This window comes from Aquila chrysaetos, chromosome 11, assembly GCF_900496995.4.
Source record: "Aquila chrysaetos chrysaetos chromosome 11, bAquChr1.4, whole genome shotgun sequence".
NCBI lineage: Eukaryota > Metazoa > Chordata > Aves > Accipitriformes > Accipitridae > Aquila > Aquila chrysaetos.
In genome coordinates, this window is record NC_044014.1 from 8,560,067 (window position 1) to 8,580,857 (window position 20,791).

A 20,791-nucleotide genomic window follows, 5' to 3' on the forward strand; every position below is an offset into this window, starting at 1 on the left:
GAGCAGTGAGTCTGAGAAGGTAGACAGCTGATTTGTCAACTTTGCTGCAAACCTCCTAAGCAAGCTCCTCTGGCAAACTTCGTAAGAGGTGACTGGATTCTGAGATCTCAGAATTATTGCTGCATAATTTGAAACACACCTGTTCATCACTCACATTTAGCCTGGTGTAATGCATATCATTAACACCTTCTGGTAAAACTCACTGGAAGTATTCTGGAATAGCTAGTTGTTAGGGTGGGACAGAACAGAGCTGCCCAATGTGATTCACACACAGGATTTCTGCACCCAAATGATGAACCTCACATTAGATTTAAAAATTAGCCCACCACAGTGGGCAATTAAAAACCGAAAGGATTTTTGTAGCTTGTCTTGAAACGGAAACAATCTTAGCTTATTTTGGCTGATGCTGATTACTCTTAGTGGTCTGGTTTTGTTAACCAGTATAATCAAAATGCTGCCAGATTTGGGGTGGGCAATGCTACATAGCAATGCAAATAATGCAGCTCAGGCCCGACTTCAGAAAGGCAAGATAGAGGTGGAAAATTCAGCTTCACCAGTAAAGAGAAAACAGTTACTTTGAAGGCTGCCAGAAAATTGAAGATCCTCAATAGTGCAACATAGTTTTGATAAAGAAGATGCCTGTTTCAGGTATAGAGAAAGAGTCCCAGCTCACCCACTGTTCGGCAGAGCTGAATAGAGCATATCAGTGAGTTCTTCCCCAGGAAAAAGGCAACAAACAAATATTTTGCTGTACAATCAGCTGTCTTGCTTGACACATGGTGAACATTGATGGTAGAGTTTCTCAAGGTCTACTGAACAACTCCGTATGCAGTCCCACCTCCTAAGTAGTCTTTTGGATGTGCTGCTAAAATGTTGTTTAAATGTCCTTCAGGAAGGAAGGACAGGTCAGGCAACGCCATTCAAACTCTGATTATTTTTATATTTAAAATTATTCCTTGGACTCCTGACATAGAAGCAATCAGATGCTTCTGAAAGCATGTAGGTGTCCTTTTCCTGAACAAGTAAGTAGGCACTATTAAGGAATTTGGCTGTCTATACTTCTTTTTTCTTCTCTCCCCATCCTCCCTTGTTTTCTTTTTTTCTTTTTTTTTCCTTCTTTCTTCTTTCTTTTTTTTTCATCTTTCTTCCTTTTTTTTTTTTTTTTTTTTTTTTTTTTCGTTTCTTGTTGCTTCTTTTTGGATGATCCTCCTAAGATAATTAAATGTATTTCAAAGGGGAATTGGCTAGAACTTTTTTTTCCCTATTTTATTATTTCCCCCCTTGACTGTGAAATATAACCACAGTGCATGTGTGTGTCACTAGTAAAATATGTTAGCTGTCATTGTAACTGGAATTCACAGAAGTGTAACTCCCCTATATGAAAAAAGGTTGACAACACTAATTTGGAAATAGAGCTTTTGCGGTGGGCTGGGCAAATTTTTCATAATCTATTGAAGGAGCCTTGTTGATAGTTTGGCATTGACTGGAGAAGGGTCCTCTTCCAGACGGTGAGGGTTGCCACAGTGGACAACCACGGCATTCCTCGCCGAGCCTCAGCAAAGTGCCAGGGCTTGCCACGTGCTCGGCCGCACGGTTCCACAGCCACAGAACACAGACCTGGCGAGGGAGGAAGAGTTTAAGGAAATATTTTTCAGCACAGCGGGACACTTTCTTGGCAGCAGCCCAAGATAATCAACATAAATCCTATTTTTATTTCATGTTAGGTCAAGGCATGAGTTCTAGTAGACTGAGAACATAAAGTGTGTGTTATCAAATGATTTTTTAAAGAATTACCTGTTAGTGACTAATTCTTAATTATTACATTTTAAGATGTATTTGCCTTTATGCTCAGGCTCCATTAGCATTTTAATCTGGACCAGGAGTGTGCTTTTGAAGGGAACCTCTCACTCCATTTTCCCCACTTACCACACTTTGGTTTACATGACAGAGTGGTGTTGGGACACGTCAACTGGATTCATTTTGGTTAAAACTAAGCCGAGAGGTGTGCTCCAGAAGTGTACGTAAGGTACTGCAGATGCCAGCGGGTGCCCGGTCCATGGATCAGGTTGGAGTGAGCCTAAAGTACTCTGCCAAGGCAAGTGTACTGTTGCACCGTGCAGAGCTCTTTCTGATGTGCTGTGCTACGTGCTAATGGAGATGTAGGCACATGAAACTAATTTAGGAGAAAAACTTGTACCTTTTTTACAAGTGCAGGGCTACACACCCCCAGAATTTCAGATTTGATATCTCTGTTCTTTGGGGAAGTCTGACTGCAGTGCTGAGCTGGTGGGAGTTACTGCAGTCAGCCAAACACCCAGGTACTGCCATGAAATTTGGATTAGGCTCTTATTTTCAGTACTTAAACCCACTTGCTTTAAGGGGCATGATACCACGCAAAGGTGTTTCGGGTATTTTTTCCCTTTTTCTGCTTTTGTTTGTTTGTTGTTTTTGCCTCACCTGAGACCCATAGAATGGAACAACATTAGATTGTGTACTCACACATTTCCGTTTTCCCCAGAGACTATTGTGACTTCTTCAGCTCCCATGCAGCCTCTGTGTACATGACCTGGATGCTTTTTCCAGAGAAATTCAACTTTTGAAATGTTCCCAGAAATTTCTGTATCAATATAGTTCAAGTATGTGTTGCCCGGTTTGAAAGTTCCCCTGCCAAAAGAAAAGCACAGAAGTGATGCTCTGTGTTCTTTACAAATGAGGAAAAAAACCTGCTACAGTTTAGGCAGAAAGGGAAAAGAGTTGTGGGATGCTACACACCCCACTCTCATGTGGGATGAGAGTTGAAGCTTTGAATACTATCATTATAATTTTATTACTTTTTTTTCCAAGAATTACCAATCAGGGACGTTAAGCAAAATTTTAGCTTAGAACATGTTCTTGGAGAATATGTTCCCTGGGGAACGCACAGGGCTCTTGATTCAGAGCCTCATGCAGATCCGAGGCTTTCAGCTCAGGCAGTAGGGGATCATGTCTCAGGTCCAGAAACACCAAGTTCTGTCCTCTCTGCTAACTAGTCGTTCAAGCCACGTAGCAAAGTCTTTTATAAAGTCCTTGTACCTTAGATTTTTCATACATAAAATATATCAAATACTTTTTTGGACAAACATTGTAACAGGGCTGAATTTAAGGGAAGATTAACACGCTCCCCACCCCCACCCCCCCCCTATATATAATGCACTTTTCATTTAACCTTTTTTGTAAGTATTAAGAAGGAGTGTCTCGTTGACATTTTGGTTGATTTCCAAATCAGAACTGCAATTTTTTGCCTTCCCTGAAGCTATTGGGACGGTGCTGAGGCTACCTCTTCTCTCCCAACATGATTTATCCTGAATACCTGGAGGAAGTTCTGAGGACTAAATGTCACTTTTTTCCACCTTTGGCTGAAGTCTGTGGTGCAGATACCAGCTAGGCAAATTGGTGAAGGCCACAAAGTCTCTGTATTAACCTTACTTGAGAAAGCAGAGGAAACACCATTCCTACTTATATAGAGAGGTTATTGGGGATCCCACTACAGGCTTTCAGCCTATCGACCCAATGTATAGTCTTGTTGGTACCTAAGGAGGAGACAGCTACTCAGAGGGATCTAGAGAAGTATGCAAATGACTTAGTTGCTTAAATCTCTGTGGGTTTCAGGATGAAAACACTACATTAATTAGCCTAGCCTTTGTCAGTATTGCCATGGGTTTTATTCTAGACGTTATTTTTGGAAAACGAGAGCTATCTTCAAAAAAATCCAAGTCAAAAAGTTCTCTCAGTGTTTCTGCTTGCTCTCAACCATGAAGAAAATTGAAAATTATAGTTTACATTCATGCCTTCTGCGGTATCAGTGTTCATTATAATGGAATGCACATTACGGCGTGATATTAACATAGAAATTACCTGTAGGTGTATCGTTGCAGTAGTGTATTTGCAACCAAAGGTACTCCTGGTACAGACCGGTAACAGGGCTATGTTCAAACACAGAGGAGTTTGGCTTTACAATATTTAAACTGTGCTCTGGACAAGGATCAGTTTATGAGATTTAAATTCACATTTACTCGAAAAAGCCAGGCTGAGTGGACTGGAATCCCAGACTCTAGCACAGTTCATAAGCAAGCTGCAACTTTCTCACTCAGGTATTCCCTAGAGGAGGGAATGATTAAATAAATGACTGTACATCATGCAGCTCTTTGTCTTCTCAGAGAAGATCACCAAATGATGTTTGAGTTCAGCAGTAGCCACAGAGCTGTTTGCTCTTGCCCACTTTGCTATGCTAATCATCATCCTCAGCAAAGAGAATACAGAGCAAGAGAGACCAGCAAGCAGATTTTGACCAGTCTGTAGCATGAAGAACTTCAACCACTTATCAGCTACTTTTATTACTGGTGTAAATCACAGATCATGTAGAACAAAATGAGACATGTAAAAATAGCTGTGTATAAATTCAATATGATAACTATGATAGAGCCATTTTTTCAACAGTCCTGTTAAACTTACTTGTCAATTGTGTATTTTTTCCTGATCCCATTAGTTCCAGTTAAGGCTACATCTATATTTCCCTTCATGGTTTCTGTTGCAGATACTCTGACACGTATCTTTTTTCGCCAGCCTTTGAAAGCAAAATGAAATATATTATGGTTGTAAGGAGATTTCTTTCCTAATGGTAAAACTTCTCATATGTTTCAATGTCTTTCAGGGAGAGGAAAGGATTGCAAAAATGTGCTTGTAAGCAAACAAAATGTCACTCTTTATTAAGGCAAATGTTAGTTCTGCGTGGTTCTGGTGGTATTAATTCCCTTGACAGCGGTCTAAATCGCAGATCCAGTCTTTGCTGACCTACTGACTATGCTGAGTATTTAGTCTGCCATGGCCAATACTGTACCTTGCTCTTCCACTTGGCCTCACTTTTAATTTTGTAATTTCTTACACTTATGAGCAATCTGGGGGGGCTCATGGGTAGGATGTTAGCTCTCAACTATGAAATGAAGTCCACAGGACTGCTGTGTTGTTAAAGATATATTAAACAAAACTGGCTGCTTTCCCAGGATGATCCCGATATACAGAGTGTTTAGGGTTTTTCTTATACCTGTGCACAGCCCGACAGCTGTCAGGAGATGCTGTCATCCCACGTGTCTTTCTAAGGCAGAAGCAGGGTCTCAGATGCAATAGCACATATTGATTTCAAGCAACCCGGTTTGGGAAGTTTTTGTACTGGCCTTAATTTGGGCTATTGAAAGGAGAATCTCTTCACTCACTTCATAAGATTATATTTCGTTTCAGGCTTTAATTTCTATAAACTCAACAGTTTGTAAATGTTGAAATTAATGTATTCATTCAGATTTGAGAAACGACTAGTTTCTCTATACTCAAATTCATTTTTTTACTTTTTACTCTTATAGAGTCGTGATATAAGATTTTTTTTGTTCTTAATTTTGCTTTCATATTTTAGTGCCTAGTGATTAAGGACCTCAAAGACCCTCTATCATTCATTGCCCTTGCAGTTCATCACCTGTGATGGATTACAATTTATTTATGAATTTTCTTATTTCCCAGTTCTGTGGCTGCTTCTACACTAATCACAATTAAAACTATATTTCTTATTACTCCCTGCCATTTTGACTTGATGAGCTTTCCAAAAATATCCTGAAATGGTCCAGTTTTATAAATTTTTGTCGATAAAAACAACGTAACTGTTTCTGATTTGAAATTTTGCACTTTCGGCATAACATTCCTTCCACCTTCAGCTTTATAGAATTTTTGAAGCCATCATCTAATTAACAAAATTTTAGCAGGGTTTCTAACTCGGATGTCAGCATTAGTTGATCTGTTTCTACAATTATCTCAGCCTTTCCCAGATAATGCTGGTACTTACTGCATGATCCTAACACACCTGAAACTCTAGATTTTGGACCAAATGCCACTCATTAACTGCAGCAGCTCTCTGTAGAAATGTAAGATATTTGTTCATACATAATTCTTTGCCACTTTGGAGTTCACCACCCAAAATGAGCACTTACGAGCATATGGAGGGGAGGGCCCTGTGTTTAAATAAACCTTTTGCTGTTCTTTTTCAGTTTTATGTAAAAACTTATCAGCATAATGACCCATCAGTGGGCATCCTTCCTTCGGACATGGGAAGCAGTCTCCCTGGGGGGAAATAACAATGTGTGTTACAAGACGTTATCTGTTTTAATCCCACTTCTTAAAGTTTAAGAAATTAGGATATTTCAGCTTTTTCCCAGCTTTTCTGAAAAGGTGCTTGCTTCTGACTTCAGATCATACCTTCAGTACTTATCGGTGTGGTAAAAAAAGGAGCTGAGATGGTCAGTCAGCTTATTTCATCTGGTTGAAAATCAGAGAGAAACAGGTTGAAAATCTGGCCTAATTCCTTATCCTCTTGCAGAAACCATAAGTAAATACCTTAATGCATGTTGTGCCTTATTACCTGATCTGTAAAATACAGGTAATACATTCATCTTTCATAGGGTCTATTGAAAGGTTGTCTGCTAATTATTATAGGGTGGGTAACCATATTTGCAAGGAGGTCTGGCTGAATATCTCACTCATGTGGTAAAGATATTTAAGCTCAGGAATACTGAAGCTTGGGGTCTCACTTTGGGATGTGTTCTGTCTGCTTTTCAGCCTTTATTCCCATGCAGAACCTTAATGAAATTAATCTATCTACACAGATCAAGCATTCAGATCAAGACCTTGATGTCCATTTAAAAAAAAAAAAAAAAAAGGTAACCGTGCATCTTTTAAGTGAAACTGATTTAATTGCCATTGGAAAAAATAGCATTGTTATATTTAGATAGTTCAATTTTGGTATTTGGGAGGTTCTGTAGGAACTGGTGTTTGTGGATCTTTGGCTATTTGGGCATTAGAGGAATAAAAGGCTAAATGATCACATTTATTACAAGATTTAAAAAAACATTTCCCTCGCATCGCTATATTGCACAGGGTTGAGGTTTTCAAGTCCTGACTTACATCAGACTTTCAAGTTACGTGGTAACATTGCTAAAACATTAACGGCTTTTCTGTAGTATTGTAATAATTCTGTTTGGGAGTAGATGGAAATAAATTCAGACTCGTCTTCCTCCGTGACTAGTCCTCAGTTGCATTGCCAGAATTGGTCCACTAAACCCCCAGTTATATCAGGCATGAAACACCAGGACATTATGCTGCCTTCTTTCTTGTGCCACCTGAGGGTTGTGTGAGCAATGCTGTGCTGCATAAATATCTCCCCTGCCCCATGTGCTGTGGATGTTTATTGTTTATACAGATGTTTAAACATTTCTGAAATGCAGAGGCAACCCTCTTGATGATGGGTTCCACCAGGTTTAGATGGACTTCTTCAATCAGAGTGTCCCTCACTGCTGACCTACACAAAAGGTGAACCCAGCCACTGCCTCTCATTGCCCTCTTACTCAACTCATCTCTCCCTTTGTAACTGGTTTTAGTATTTATATTTACTGCCTTATTTTCTTCTAGTTTTTTTTTTTTTTTTTAGGTTTTGCTGCTTTTACATTTTGCCTGGTTTTTGGAGATGGTCTTGGCTGAAGGTAGTCAGTGGGTCTGCATGGCCCCCTCGTATCCCATGATCCAGAGTGTAGAGGTTGTCCCAGAAATTATTAAGAGAAGAAGGGCAAGGCTATAACCCTTCAGATAAATATGTACCTGATACTTACCAGTACAAAAGCTCTGTATGTTTCACACCGATACCCAACAAATCCATTCGGAGTGATAATACTCTCGGCATAATACCGGAGACTTCTTTTATGTCCACATCCAATAGATCTATATTCTGGGAAAAAGCCCAGGTAAAAAAGATTAAAGCTATCATTAACCTGAAGTCCATGCCAGAGCAACACTTGTGGGTCTCTTCCTCAAAAGCATTTGCACATACAGTGACATCTCAGTTTAAAAAATAGTAATAATTAAAAGATGTTTAAAGTGTGAATTATTTGGTTTTACAGTAAAAAGTGTACTTATGGTTACATATATCTTTTCGATGGAGAAGAGCTAGGTTCTAATCTGCATGTCCCTCTGCTCATGCTGAAGTTAACCGACTTGGAGATGCACCAAGGTGGACCTTGTGCAGCCTCCCATCCTGCTAGGTGTACTTAACTGCTTTTATTTTAGCATGAGAACCGAGGAGGATTTAGGAGAATTTCCCTTCGATATTTCAAAGACTGGAATAATTCATAGTGACAGCGTTTGTAAAGCACATAGTAGTTGCTATGAAGTAGTTTTCATTTGCTTACCATTGTCACAACATGGTATTTTGTTAAACCACATTGTCCACTCATTTCTAGAATTAAAAGTAATTGTAGTAATTATTTTAACTTCAGTGGCTTTCAATGTTTTTAAGCTCTAGAAAATCTGGGGTCATTTGACAGTGGTGATTCTGTGAAATGCTCTGAGAAGCAAGATGTTTGGCAGTGTGTCCTTGATTTTGTCAGAATTATTTGAAACAAGTACATTTTCCCATTAGAGTGAAATTTATAAGCAGTCAGTGCAGGAGAGAAGAAAGTGCTATTTGGGTTGTATTTACAGGTCCCTTGTAACAAGTATTTTCTTCATTGGCTCTGAAGTTTCTCCTTTATCAAAGCACAGTATACTAAAGTTAGGTTGTGTAAAAATAAGCTCTACTCTGCTTCAGCATGTGTGGGGGCTCAGCTAATCACAGGGTGAAGTCTTGGAGGCACTGAAGGAATTGTGAGCTGGCACAGTTTACGCTGAAGTCAGAATTTCACCTACTCTCAATATTTATGCACCTTAAAAACAGACCGGTTGGTATTGACCAGTTGACACACATTGTCCTTTACATAAGTAAAGAAAAAAACACACCAAAACCCCTCTGAAAAGTATCTTTGTCTGTTTTTCTTGAAAGTAATCTGCATCATCAGGGCTTCCTGAGTATGTTTTCTTTATAGTTCCTTCTTTAAATCTAATTCAGAAGGGTCTGTGCTTTTAACTTTAAAAACCTCAGCTCTTACAGTTCGCTTACTTTGTGCTAGTGCCAAATTCACTTAACATCTATACAATGGGAACATAATACTTCTTTCCCTACTGTGTCAAAAGCTGTAGAAAGAAGTTACTAAATAGCATTTCTAAAACACTTCATACATAAAAGCACTACATAAATGTAAATATTATCAAACAGAAGAGATATGCACAAAGTAAGGTTTGACCAGGAGGCAGGAGTTAAGTCTGTCTCTATTTTTAGGAGCTACATGAACAACCAACTCCATCTGCTCGTGTTCAATAGAGCTGAGTTCCTCCTTCGCCACAAAACATTGCAAACAGCCTTGTGAAATGTGTCTGGAAAATATTTAATTTTTCTGCTGAAAACGCAGACATTCTTATGCAGTCCAATTGGAAAGTGTTTTTGTTCCAAGTGGCTTTGTGCAGAGCCAGCTTTCAGTCCTCTTTGTGACTAAGTTCTCCAACAAGTTCTAAGACAGAGCATTTTTGACAGCCAGTTACTTAACTAGTGGTAGGGATTTCAAAATATTTCTTATTTCTGTAGGTTAGGATCAGAAGACAGGATTTTGGGGATCTATTGTACTGGATCCCAGGGTAATTCTGATTAACTGCCCAGCTTTCTTTGAAGAACATGAACTGTCAATGGAGCAGTCATTTTATCATCTTCTATATTTTTAACCTTGTGCTGTTCCCTTTGAAGACACTAAAGCTTTTAATGGCATGGATGAATATGTCTAACCCCAGTAATATTGGGATTGATGTCTTTCTAGGGAGAAAGGAAGCTCAGATTTTAAAATACTCATTTTTGGATTATCCTTGAATGAAATTTTACCAGTCCTTCATGTGTGGAATTCCCACTGAGGTCAGTCTGTTAGCACAGTGGCTCTTAGAAAGGTTGTGAAGAATAAGTCTGCATGCTTTAACTGAAGTTTCCATCTGGAATTTGCATTGGTTAGTACAAAAGAAAATTGGAGGGTATTTCACAAGCAGCTTTAAATCTTCCATTTTTGAGCATTCTTTCCCTACTCCAAATCTGAGCTATATAAATAATATATACATTCAAAAGGCTTTACCTTAGCCTAGCCTTTATTTCTAACTATAGCTTATACTGAGGTATTACTTCTTTAAAATATATTTACCTCTCATAAGGTCATTGATATTCCGAGTTGCAGGAGGTACACGAAGCTGCTTGCATCCTGGCATCTTCTTCCCACCATTTGGGTAAAAATCCAGGTGGCCACAAGTCTGGAGAATCCCTGGAGCTGAAATGCACAATGAATTGAGGCTGATCACTCAGGTACCCTGTGGGCAACCTCTGAGTTAGTTTCAGCCTTTGCGTGAAAACTTACCAAAGTCAAAGAAAAGATGACCAGCATGAGTATGAATTATATCAACAAATTTTGCATCTGAAGGATCCAGCCTAACTGTTGGGGGAGTATACTGGAAGAGGGGCCCAGCTGGATCCAAGCCTAAAGGAATGGAGATACATCTGCTTGAGTAAATAATACTATATGTATGTCATCACACAGAGTGTGTGTACACTGTATGTCATTACATTTTTGCCTTTACATATAAAAATCCATTTTGTGGTCCAGAGCCAGCAAAACAAGCAGAGTTTTAATAGAAAGGTGGCTGGAGGCATTGCAGCACAGTAAAATGCTCATGGGTGCTTGGCTTACTTTTGGGGAACAATGTTATAAGAAGAGGTTTGGGTTTTTTTTTTGTATGTTAGTGAAAAATATGAAATCTTGATATGTTACCCTGAGCATGCAGATTTGTTTGAGCATTTCGATTTGGTCAAAAATCTATTTTTGTTTCCAAAAGAGCTTTGTTGAAAATGTTACCCCTTCACTTCAGTGTCAGTGAGCTCTCTTCAGGGCTAAAGCAACACAATTCTGATCCCAGTTTCCCTGAATTGCTTATGTGCAATGTCTACGCAGATATCCTGGTTTCAGCTGGGACAGAGTTAATCGTCTTCCTAGTAGCTGGTACGGTGCTATGTTTTGAGTTTGGTATGAGAAGAATGATGATAACACACTGATGTTTTCAGTTGTTGCTAAGTAATGTTTAGTCTAACGTCAAGGAGTTTTCAGCTTCTCATGCCCAGCCAGCAAGACGGCTGGAGGGTCACAAGGAGTTGGGAGGGGACACAGCCAGGGCAGCTGACCCAAACTGGCCAACGGGGTTTTCCATACCATGGGACGTCATGCCCAGTATATAAACTGGGGGAAGTTGGCCTGGGGGGCGGATCGCTGCTCGGGAACTAATTAACTGGGCATTGGTCGGCGAGTAGTGAGTAACTGCATTGTGCATCACTTGTATATTCCAATCCTTTTATTATTACTATTGTCATTTTATTAGCGTTATCATTATTAGTTTCTTCTCTTCTGTTCTATTAAACTGTTCTTATCTCAACCCAAGAGTTTTACTTTTTTTCTGATTCTCTTCCTCATCCCACTGGGTGGGGGGGAAGTCAGTGAGCAGCTGTGTGGTGCTTAGTTGCTGGCTGGGGTTAAACCATGACAGCAGAGAAAAGAAATGACTGGAGGAGAAAGGAAAGCAGAAAATAGCCTTTAAAGTGATGTGTGAGTGTGTCATGACGCTGTGTCTCTCTGTGTAGCTATGCGACTAACAGCTTTCTTCCTTTTCAGGGCATCCATGGCTGTTTACTCTCTCATCCTGACATACTAGATCTAGAGTTTTTAATTTTTCATTTCAGCTCTTCAATCTTTTGAACTGCTGAAAAGTCACGTTAGAGTGAGCTTTTAAAACCAAATTTGACAATGAGTTGCTAGTGTTTTACAAGTCTGTTATTCCCCATGTAATAAAGTATTTTGTTCCTGTTCTTTTATATAATTAAAAATCATAACCACGTGTTCCCTGGGCCATGTTGTGACCTGTGAAAAGCGACCTCTGTTTAGCCACAGTCGGGACAGTTAAGCCTTTCTGATCTGTTGCACTTGAGCCTTTCTCAGAGCTGTGAACGTTGACGTGTGAAATGCATGGCACGTGATAGGACATGGCTTCGTTTGTGTGCCGTCATGCTAGCTGTGTACTGTTAATTGAGACAAACTAGCATATTGCGGTCTGTATTGTGTGTTTATAAGGCAGCACCGATTCCTCAGTTCTCTTAAGTTGCATGAAAATATACAGCTTCATCAGTTGAAATAGCTTCAGTACCTGTTATTCTTCCAATGCCAGGCTTCCTTCTCCCTGCCTCCCCTGCAGCATGTGCTCCAAGACTATGGCCGATGAAATGAATGTTGGCAGGAGAGTAGCCATAGTCTTTCTGTGAAGACGTATGGAAAGGAAAAAGCAAGCGTGTTAAGCAGGGGATACAAGGCTATGGCACTGCATCATGGCCCCATGCTGTGCCGGGACACGGCCAGACCAGCGGGTGACGGAGGGGAGTGTCTTGGGTGGGAAGTTACTGTTGCGGGTGGTGAGATCTGTACCTAAAGTGAAGCCGTTCCCAACTCATCCCATCCCCTCTTAGGTCACGCCTCTGGAAGGGAGTAATCTCTATCAGGAATTGGCCCTTATGATAGAAAAGAAGAAAAAGGGAATTTCTCCACATAGCTCCCCTACGTTTGCACCGGTCGCTTATCCAAAAGGCGAATGACCCCACTGCCTCACCCCTGAACCTGCCTGTCCAGTCAGGATAGTGGTCTGTGGCGGAGGAGTTTTGAGTGCCTTTGTCTGTGGCATACCCTCCGCGTGAATCAAGCGGCCGTCCTGCTATGGAGATGCTCCACCACGCAGGTCCTGCAGGACGGGGAGGACCATGCCAGGACCGCTGCTGGTGTGCCAGGCTCGGCTGAGCTTCTGCACGGGAAGCCTGACATTGGTGGCTGCAGGAGAGTCACTTCTCTGGGCTGTGGTTCAGTTCTTTCAGGAGGCTGCGTGTGTGACACACAGCGGGATGTTTTAATCCTATTCGCTCTCTATTACTACTCTTCCCCCTGCTGGTTTTGCTAGACAGTCTCCAGTCTGATGTGTCATCCAGTAAAAATCATGACCAAAACTTTCGGAAACTATGGGACCTGTTTATCTGTGGTCTGACACTAAAGTAAGTATTTCCATTGGTGCAGGATTAGAGACTTTTTATGACATTTTCAGCTGCATTATTGAGTACCTCTGTACTTCCCGACTCTATTGCATCAAACCTAAAGGTGCCACCCTGAACGCAGCCTTTACCATACAGACTATGCGCCAGCTTTCATGTTCCATGATACTTTTACCTCAAGAAGGTTCACCAGATATACCAGCTCAGCCCCTACAATGCGGACGTTGTTAACTGCTTCAGTGTACAAGCCACTAGAGCCACCTCTCCAGTCGGTCAAAATGCAGTTCACGTCTTCAGTGTGAAACATGAACTGGGGGAAAAACATGAAAACAGGAGAACAGAAGCAAACAGGCATGAATTACCATTGTAGCGGGGTATACGCAAACAATATTTTGTTTCACTATAGCCAGGGACTCTGTTTATGTGACTGGTAAAGACACATCTTTAGTATATAAATTCCTGCTAATACTGAAGAATGAACACAAGGAGGCAGAGTGGAGGCAGTGATTTGAACACCGTATAAAGACACACAGAAGCTTGCTTCAGTTCTGTTTTCCATTCCAGATGCCTTGGTTGGCTTTAGGGTATCAACTTTTCTTAATGGCAGTACCCCAGTTAGAAAAAGAGGATAGTATGACTTCTTTTTTATTGTCCAAGCTTTATTCTTCAATATTTATATGCTTGGATCATCTAAAAGGATTCAGAAATTTGTGTTCATGTGCTTGAATTGCTCAGCCCCAAAGTTCAAATATTTTAACCAAAATATTCTATTTATACACTTCTGGCAATGGAACATTCTGATTTTTCATTCTGAAACAATTTCATTTTTGAAATGTGCCTAAATAAAATGAAACCAATCTGCTGAACGAAGCATTTTGTTTTTATTAGATCAAATGCCTCACTCAAAGTGAAATGTTTATTTTTACCTTTTGCCGAGGTTAGAAAAGTGACTTTTTTCCCACCTTTATTATTAACAAGAAATTGAAAAATCAACTATAGCTTTCCCTGTGGAGATGAATGCAGCAAAAGGGCATTTAGCAAAAGGCTGAAGTGCACTATGCTCATAGCTGGGAACAAGAGGGTGGTCATGCGCAACTGAGCTTCATTCTGAATTTTTTTCCCCTCATATATTCCCTGAATTAAACAAGAGAACAGAGGTGTACATTTTATGTGGGAATTTTAAGCCAGTTGATAGGGTGATGTGGATATTTGCACTTTCCAATACAAGTAAAATGACTGTCAGACAATAGTCATACCATACCCTGCATATATTTGTTATCCAGGGGAGGTCCGCTCCAGCAAGATGGCCATGTATAATGAAGCGAGTTTTCCTGTGTGTTCGGAAATTTGAAGCTTTGATAGTTGAAGGATTTGTAGCAGAAATTTTCTGTGTCAAAAAAACCAACCAACAAAGAACACAACAAGGATGTGACTGCTCCATCCCAGTGTACATTTTGGTACAGGGTGGAGTAGCCCAATGGTTAAGGCATAGTTCTGGACTCTGAAGAGTCGGGTCTTGTTCCTCACTCGGAAACTGCCTTGCTGGGGGATGTCAATTAATCGCTTCAACAAATGATTCACTTCTGCTAGTTAATTGAACTAATGATACTGGCATCTTTTGCACAATGCTTTGAGATATAGTGGTACAACATGCCATGTAAATACAAGATTTTATCAAACTTGGCCATAGAAATACAAAGATAGCATCTTCTGCAAGATATTATGCAGTTGACTTTGAATCTATACCTATTTTTCTTTCTTTTTTCTTTGAAGATAAGACCTTCATCACTAAGCTTACTTTATGAGAAAGCCCACCAGGCTTACAACATCAGAAGCTGTAGGTATTTTGGGGGTTATTGAGAAGGAAGGCATTATTTTCTTTTGAAGAAATTCTGATTACTGGGCTGTTTTAAAACTTGGCTCTTACTTATTGTTTGTTGAGGTTTCGTAAGCTTAAAAGGGGACGTCATGCACTAATTAGCACACATCTCACCTTCAGTGAAAGACTAATTAAAGTTAAAACCTCATAGGCCTTCTCAGCTAGAGATGATGGACTTGTTCTGAGGTGACTCAAACAGGTGAAATCATTAAACACCTCCACTGTCTGTGACTGCCATTTATATAAAAAAACAGCTAGGAAGCCTTTTTCATGTAGTGTAAGCCAACAACAACAAATTGTTCCCCCTCCCCTTTTCATATTAATTTGCTTCATTTTTCTTGCTCTTTGTCCAAGTAAAATTCACACTCCCTGAAAGTCATTTCTCTTCTTTCTCCAAACTAGTCTATAGCTCCACAAAACTGCTTCATGCTGCGGATGAGCCCACCTGCAACACCTCGAGAGCATTGTGCTGTGAGCTTTTCCCAGGACTTGCTGATCGTCAGAGTAAAGGGCTGACACACTGCTGGCCTCTTTCAGTACGTTCCTGTTTGATCCATCCTAAACAGTCCTGCAGGCTCCTTTTAGCCACTTCCATTTATCACAGTCACAGTCCAGAGCTTCCTCTTGCTGCCACTAGTTTGCAGATGTTGTAGGTAACCTCACCTTTTAACTTTTTATCTTCCATACAGCTCCAGAGTCTGCTGTCTCTATGCTCCTCTACCTGATGTGTCTTCATGAGGGATAACCTGGTTCAGCTCTCTGTAAAAGAAACCTCCAAGCTCTCTCCATGGTATATCTTACCAAGTCTTTGTCTTTAGCTTTTTAGTCTCCATTTTCCCTCAGTCCCAGTTTTCCAAAAAATGTTTAATATTTGTTTGTTTTCTTTATCCATCCCCATTTCATTCTCTTTTTGGTTGTTTCCTTCTTTCTCCACACATGATTTCGTTCTCTCTCATTTTTTCTTTAGTCTCCTGTTTTCCTTTCTAAGCTTTCCTTTTATTTTTCATCCTATTGTCATTCCTGTCTCTGGTGAACGTGGATACTTTCTCTTCTGATCTTCACTCTTAACTATCTACCTGCTCTTAGGGCTCAGCGTTGGCCACAGCCTAAGCAGAGCCTTTGAGACCAATCGTACGTAGTTCAGAGGACCTAGTAATCATGTATATGAACCACATCCCTACGTCATATGTATGGGCCTGAAACATGATTTTAATCTGGAGACACACAGGAGCCAAAATTGAGCTTTCCTTTTGTACTGCCCTCCTTACCTCTGGCTTTATAATGTTAAACCTGAAACTGAATTTGGGCCATTAGCTTACTGTAGAGTATATAGAATATATCCAAAATATCTCAGATGACTTGTGTTAGAAGGCTGCGATTAATATGTTGTAAATACACCTGGCTCATCAGAGAGCTGAAATGAGGAAAAAGAAAAAAGATGGAAGAAAATTATGACGGACTGTTTGCGTGTAATATAGAATTGGGGCTTCTCCTGGGAGACTTACGAGCAAAAATACGGGAGAAAAGAAACTGTCCATATAATTTGTGGAATGTATTGTTTACCATCAGTATTTAAAAACAAAGCAGTTTCTTACTTGATATTTCATGATGTTGTCTCTAGTGTAAAGAAGGAATTTGGTGTTCACATCTTCTGGAGAGCTGGGCAAGCCTGCCAGTTGTCTCCCTGGGATCCCAGACCAAGGGGGGCTATCTGTAAAGCATCCGAGCCTTTTGTAGCAAACTTCCCTTCCTGGGGTATGCAAAGAACAATGTTAGTGTTCTGGGAATGTAGCAGGTTATGCTGCCACCACTTCACAAGAAGCTGGCAGGACAGTGGTTATACCAGGGAAGCAGAAAATGGCTGATTCAGATTAGGATGGTGCTTGTGCTCATTTGTCATTAAGGGGCTCAGTTGTGCTCTTGTGCCTTGTGCATGTAGCAGGGACTTGAACTTCAAGACTAATTCCTGCTGCAAACATAGTGTAGAGCTCAGCTCAATGAACTCAGGAGAATGCAGGATAAGTTTGGTCAAAGATATGGTTAACACAGCCATCAGAAAAAGACAATATAATCTTGATCCTTTATGGATCCAGAGAATAAACCAGTTTTTGCTGCCAGCACAGAACAGTCCTTCAAATTAGTCCTAATGCTCCAGGGATTATCTAAATTGTTATTTCTTGTGCAACAATTCATCAAGGAGTAAAAAGAAACCAAAATGTTAAAATAAATACCTCTGGTTGCTCCACAACATACATTAAACATCTCCCTTATGTTTTTATTACCATAAGATTTTAGTGGAAGCAATAAAATGGAATTTGAGTGGAAGCCTAGAGAAAAGCACAGCCTCAGGAAGTGCGGTCTCTGCCTGAAGGACTAGAGTTTCCTAATTTCTATTGTGGTTTTAATACAGTAATGACACAAATATGACGTACGGGTGTTGCCATTAAATGTCATCCTTACCCACTATTATACCACAACAGTTGTGAAATTCCAAATAATTTTAATTGCTATTAAAAAGATACTGAAAACAATGAGAAGCTATTGTTAATTAAGATAGGTGACAGATTCACACTACCTTAGCCTGTGACTTACTCTATTCATTGCTCTGTACGAAACGCAAGGGTAGAGTGATATGTACTGGAAATACATCTAGAGAAAGAAAAGATTTAATTGTGGACCTGCAGCTAGAGACTCCACAAGTGACCCAGTCATTTTCACAGGGGTCTTTCCTCTGATGCCAGCAAACTTTTGGACTGTGTCTTTTTGTTTCTCTCTGCTCTTTCTGTGTGTCCATCCCTCTTGAAGTATTCTTTCCTAGCGGTAAAGAGGCGTTTTGGACCAGGACTATCTTCTTGTTCTCTGCATAGCACTGTGAAGAGTAAGTGCCCAGGCTGGCATTACAAGTATTGTAGCTACCATAAATGCTGGTATGGGTTGAGGGTGGGTAGGGGAACCTGTTCTGGAAGAATTTTAGCATCAATTCATATATAAAAATACCTTTCTAATTCCCATTCTGTTTGCTAGCTGTAAAAACCTTTACAGAATTAAAAAGTAATAGGTTAAATGTGGGAAAGACATGACATAACTCGGTGCTCCTAATGAAGAAGTATGTTAAATCCATTCCAAAGCACATCCTTTTTCTAAAATATAGATATTCTGGTGTAAGCTGCACACAACAATTTTTACTGTTTATAGACTTCATCAACTACGTGTCTTACCTCTGGCTGCATCGAGAAGAAAAAGAGTGGTGATCCATACTGCAAACATCTAAAGCAAATAAGAACACAATTCAAACATAATTAAAAATAGAATCTGCAATTCACCTAAGGGTTTCCTTGGCCATTAAAAAAAAGTCATAGTGGCCATAGGAGTACTTCAGGCATTTAATCAGTTGGATCCAAAAGAATCAACACTTCCTTGAAGGTAGCAAGGTTTCAAGAAAATACCTTTGGGATTCTTTCTGTTTGCCATGGAGATTTTGCATATGCAGGATATCCTCTAAGCATCTTTTAAAGATTGTCTTCCTGACCTTGATGAACAGAAGCTGTTTTTCCTCTAGAGCTGCAATTTATGGGCAAGCAAATGAAATTCTTACAGGATTTGCAATAACATATTTTTACAGAGTGAAGTTTCTTTTAACATTTAATAGAAAGTTACTCATAGAACTGCTGTTCAGTGACTGTATTTAAAAGAACCGAGGAACAAACTTAATTCGTGTTTCTAAATCATATAGATAGTCTCGAAAACTCATTTTGATCATTGCTATCAGCCATGTACGCTTATCAGCCCTGATCTGCTTGATCGCTTAATCACCGGCTGATAGGTAAGCATCAGAGTAAATGGAACCAGTCATGTACTTTGAGGTGAAGTAGGGAAAGCCTTTGAAGTGTAGTCTCACTACTACTAGTAGTAACTTATCTTCAAAGGAAAGAAGATCATTCTTAGAAAACTCTAATATCAGGCCCTGATCCTCCAATGAGTCCTGCACAGGCAGAGCCCTGCATCCCCTTCCTGACCTCCCCACCCCCAGTCCCCCCAGTCCTCCCAGTCCCCTGAAGTCCATAGTCCGCTGTTAGGATCAAAGAGTTCATCCCCGTGAAACCCACTGCAGGTTCAAGCATGTCCTGCTTCCACCTCCTCTCCTCCAGCCACTCACCAAATACCCCGACCTTATCACGATGCACCTTATTTCAGTTCCTTAGACGTTCTTGGCTCCGACGTATGCCATTTTACCTTGGCAAAGCTCAGAGCCAGTTCTTTGGGTTTGTCTCCCAGCTGATCACGACAAGCTTGCGGAATCCCTGTGGGGAGCCTGGAACGAAGCAGGAGAGCACTGCGCCTGCCCTCCGAGGGCACGCGGCGGAGGGACGCTCACCCGCCGCCGCTCCACAGCGCGTGGGTTCCCAGCTGCATCTGTGACTTTGTCGGCTAGTGCCAAAAGAGATCTCCCTGTGGCAGGCATGCTTCATCGGAGATAACACGAACCAGGTCAGACCAGTTGCTGCATGACTCCACCTGTTTAATGCAAAGTTTCAAATAGGGTGTTATTGTCAGACATCGGTAATTATTTTTAAAGCTAAAAAGTGCTGCGAAGTGTGATGTAAAGACTGAACAAACACCCAGCCGTTCAGAATCAGGAACGAGGCTCTTGCCTTCGGCTGCGCTGCTCGTCTCTGTGTGATGCTAGGTTGGGATTCAAGTGCCTTAGCTACAGAAGTCTGTAGCAGAGCCCCAATCTTTTGGGTCCTACTCCAGAGTTTTAACAGAAAAACCAGCCTTCCTGGAGCTGATCCCCACCTTAAATAATTTACAGTCTTAAGGAAAATTTTCAAATTTCTATTTGATAGTTACATCTACCATTACTACATCAAGACATAAACAAGGTGTTTTGGGATGAGCTAGCATGTACGTTAACAAAGTTTAAGCCGTTACCTGAGAAAAGGCAGAAAGAAGAGAGAAGGATGAAAAATGATAAAAAAAATAAATTGCTCAGTCTGTCATCTTTTATTTGTTCGTCTTGTAGTTCTCTCACCTATAATTTTGCTAGTGGATGAATTACCTGACTTTTCTTTGAAAAGGTGACAGAAATGCTTTTAAACAGGGGAGAATAGTTCCTTGGGCAGATTGTCACCACATCCAATCACCATGAATCTTCATAATTGAATTGTATTAATTGCAGTAATTTTAGGTTTTGGTGTTTTGATAATAACGTCTTTTCACATAGTACTATATTGTTGTCATACTATTATGTTAACATTTCTGATCAGGCTTTCCTAGAAATCTTTGTTCCTGTATGTGGGTCTTTTCCAACCTAAATGATTCTATGATTCTATGTAGACATAAATGAGAAACCCGTGTCTCAACATTTTAATGTTAAACCCTTTAAGTATATTGGGTGACTATTGGCACCTCCTAAGCCCAGGGTGTACAGGAAGGGGAGACTCCCTTTTGGAATAATCCTTTCCACTGACTGATGACTTATCTCACATCTAACATGTATAAATAGGAACTGGGTTAAAGTGATTCTTAGGAGTGCTAGGTACAAAACCATTTCCAGGCTTTTTTTCTGCTTAGCTAGCCTTGAAAGGTTGATTTCTTCAGATGCAGTTTGTAGAAGAAAATAGAACCTCCATCTCTGTGCTCCATAACCCTAGCAGAAAATTAAGAAGGAAGGTTACTATGTAGCTCAGGGAGTTTGTTTTTTTCATTTCTTCAGGACTAAGTTAGTCCAGTACAGTGTTGAATTATTCTCATTAAAATTCATTAGTTATCTTCTGCTCACATAATTAACTGTTGTTAGGGTGCAAATTGGTCAGTTAAGCAGTCACCAATAGAATTCAGTAAACAAAAATCCTGACCAGGTG

General features: G+C 40.3%; 1 protein-coding gene across 6 annotated transcripts; it reads right to left on the reverse strand.

Moving 5' to 3' along the window:
* Positions 1-1,183: 1,183 nt before the first annotated feature.
* Positions 1,184-19,275, reverse strand: LOC115348496 (pancreatic lipase-related protein 2-like). Of its 6 annotated transcripts, none has more exons than XM_030031296.1 (14): positions 19,161-19,275; positions 18,374-18,488; positions 18,146-18,194; positions 16,523-16,677; positions 14,310-14,435; positions 13,224-13,358; positions 12,163-12,271; positions 10,332-10,451; positions 10,122-10,244; positions 7,683-7,798; positions 6,012-6,141; positions 4,492-4,603; positions 2,500-2,664; positions 1,184-1,617 (listed from the first exon to the last, which is right to left on the reverse strand). In XM_030031296.1, the coding sequence occupies exons 2-14, from the start codon at positions 18,431-18,433 to the stop codon at positions 1,554-1,556; spliced, it is 1,464 nt and encodes a 487-aa protein (XP_029887156.1). In that variant the 5' UTR covers positions 18,434-18,488; positions 19,161-19,275; the 3' UTR covers positions 1,184-1,553. The 6 variants fall into 6 exon arrangements, with proteins under 6 accessions (XP_029887156.1, XP_029887158.1, XP_029887157.1 ...); XM_030031298.1 differs by having other exon boundaries at positions 19,097-19,215; XM_030031297.1 differs by having other exon boundaries at positions 19,084-19,192.
* Between the last annotated feature and the right edge of the window lie 1,516 nt (positions 19,276-20,791).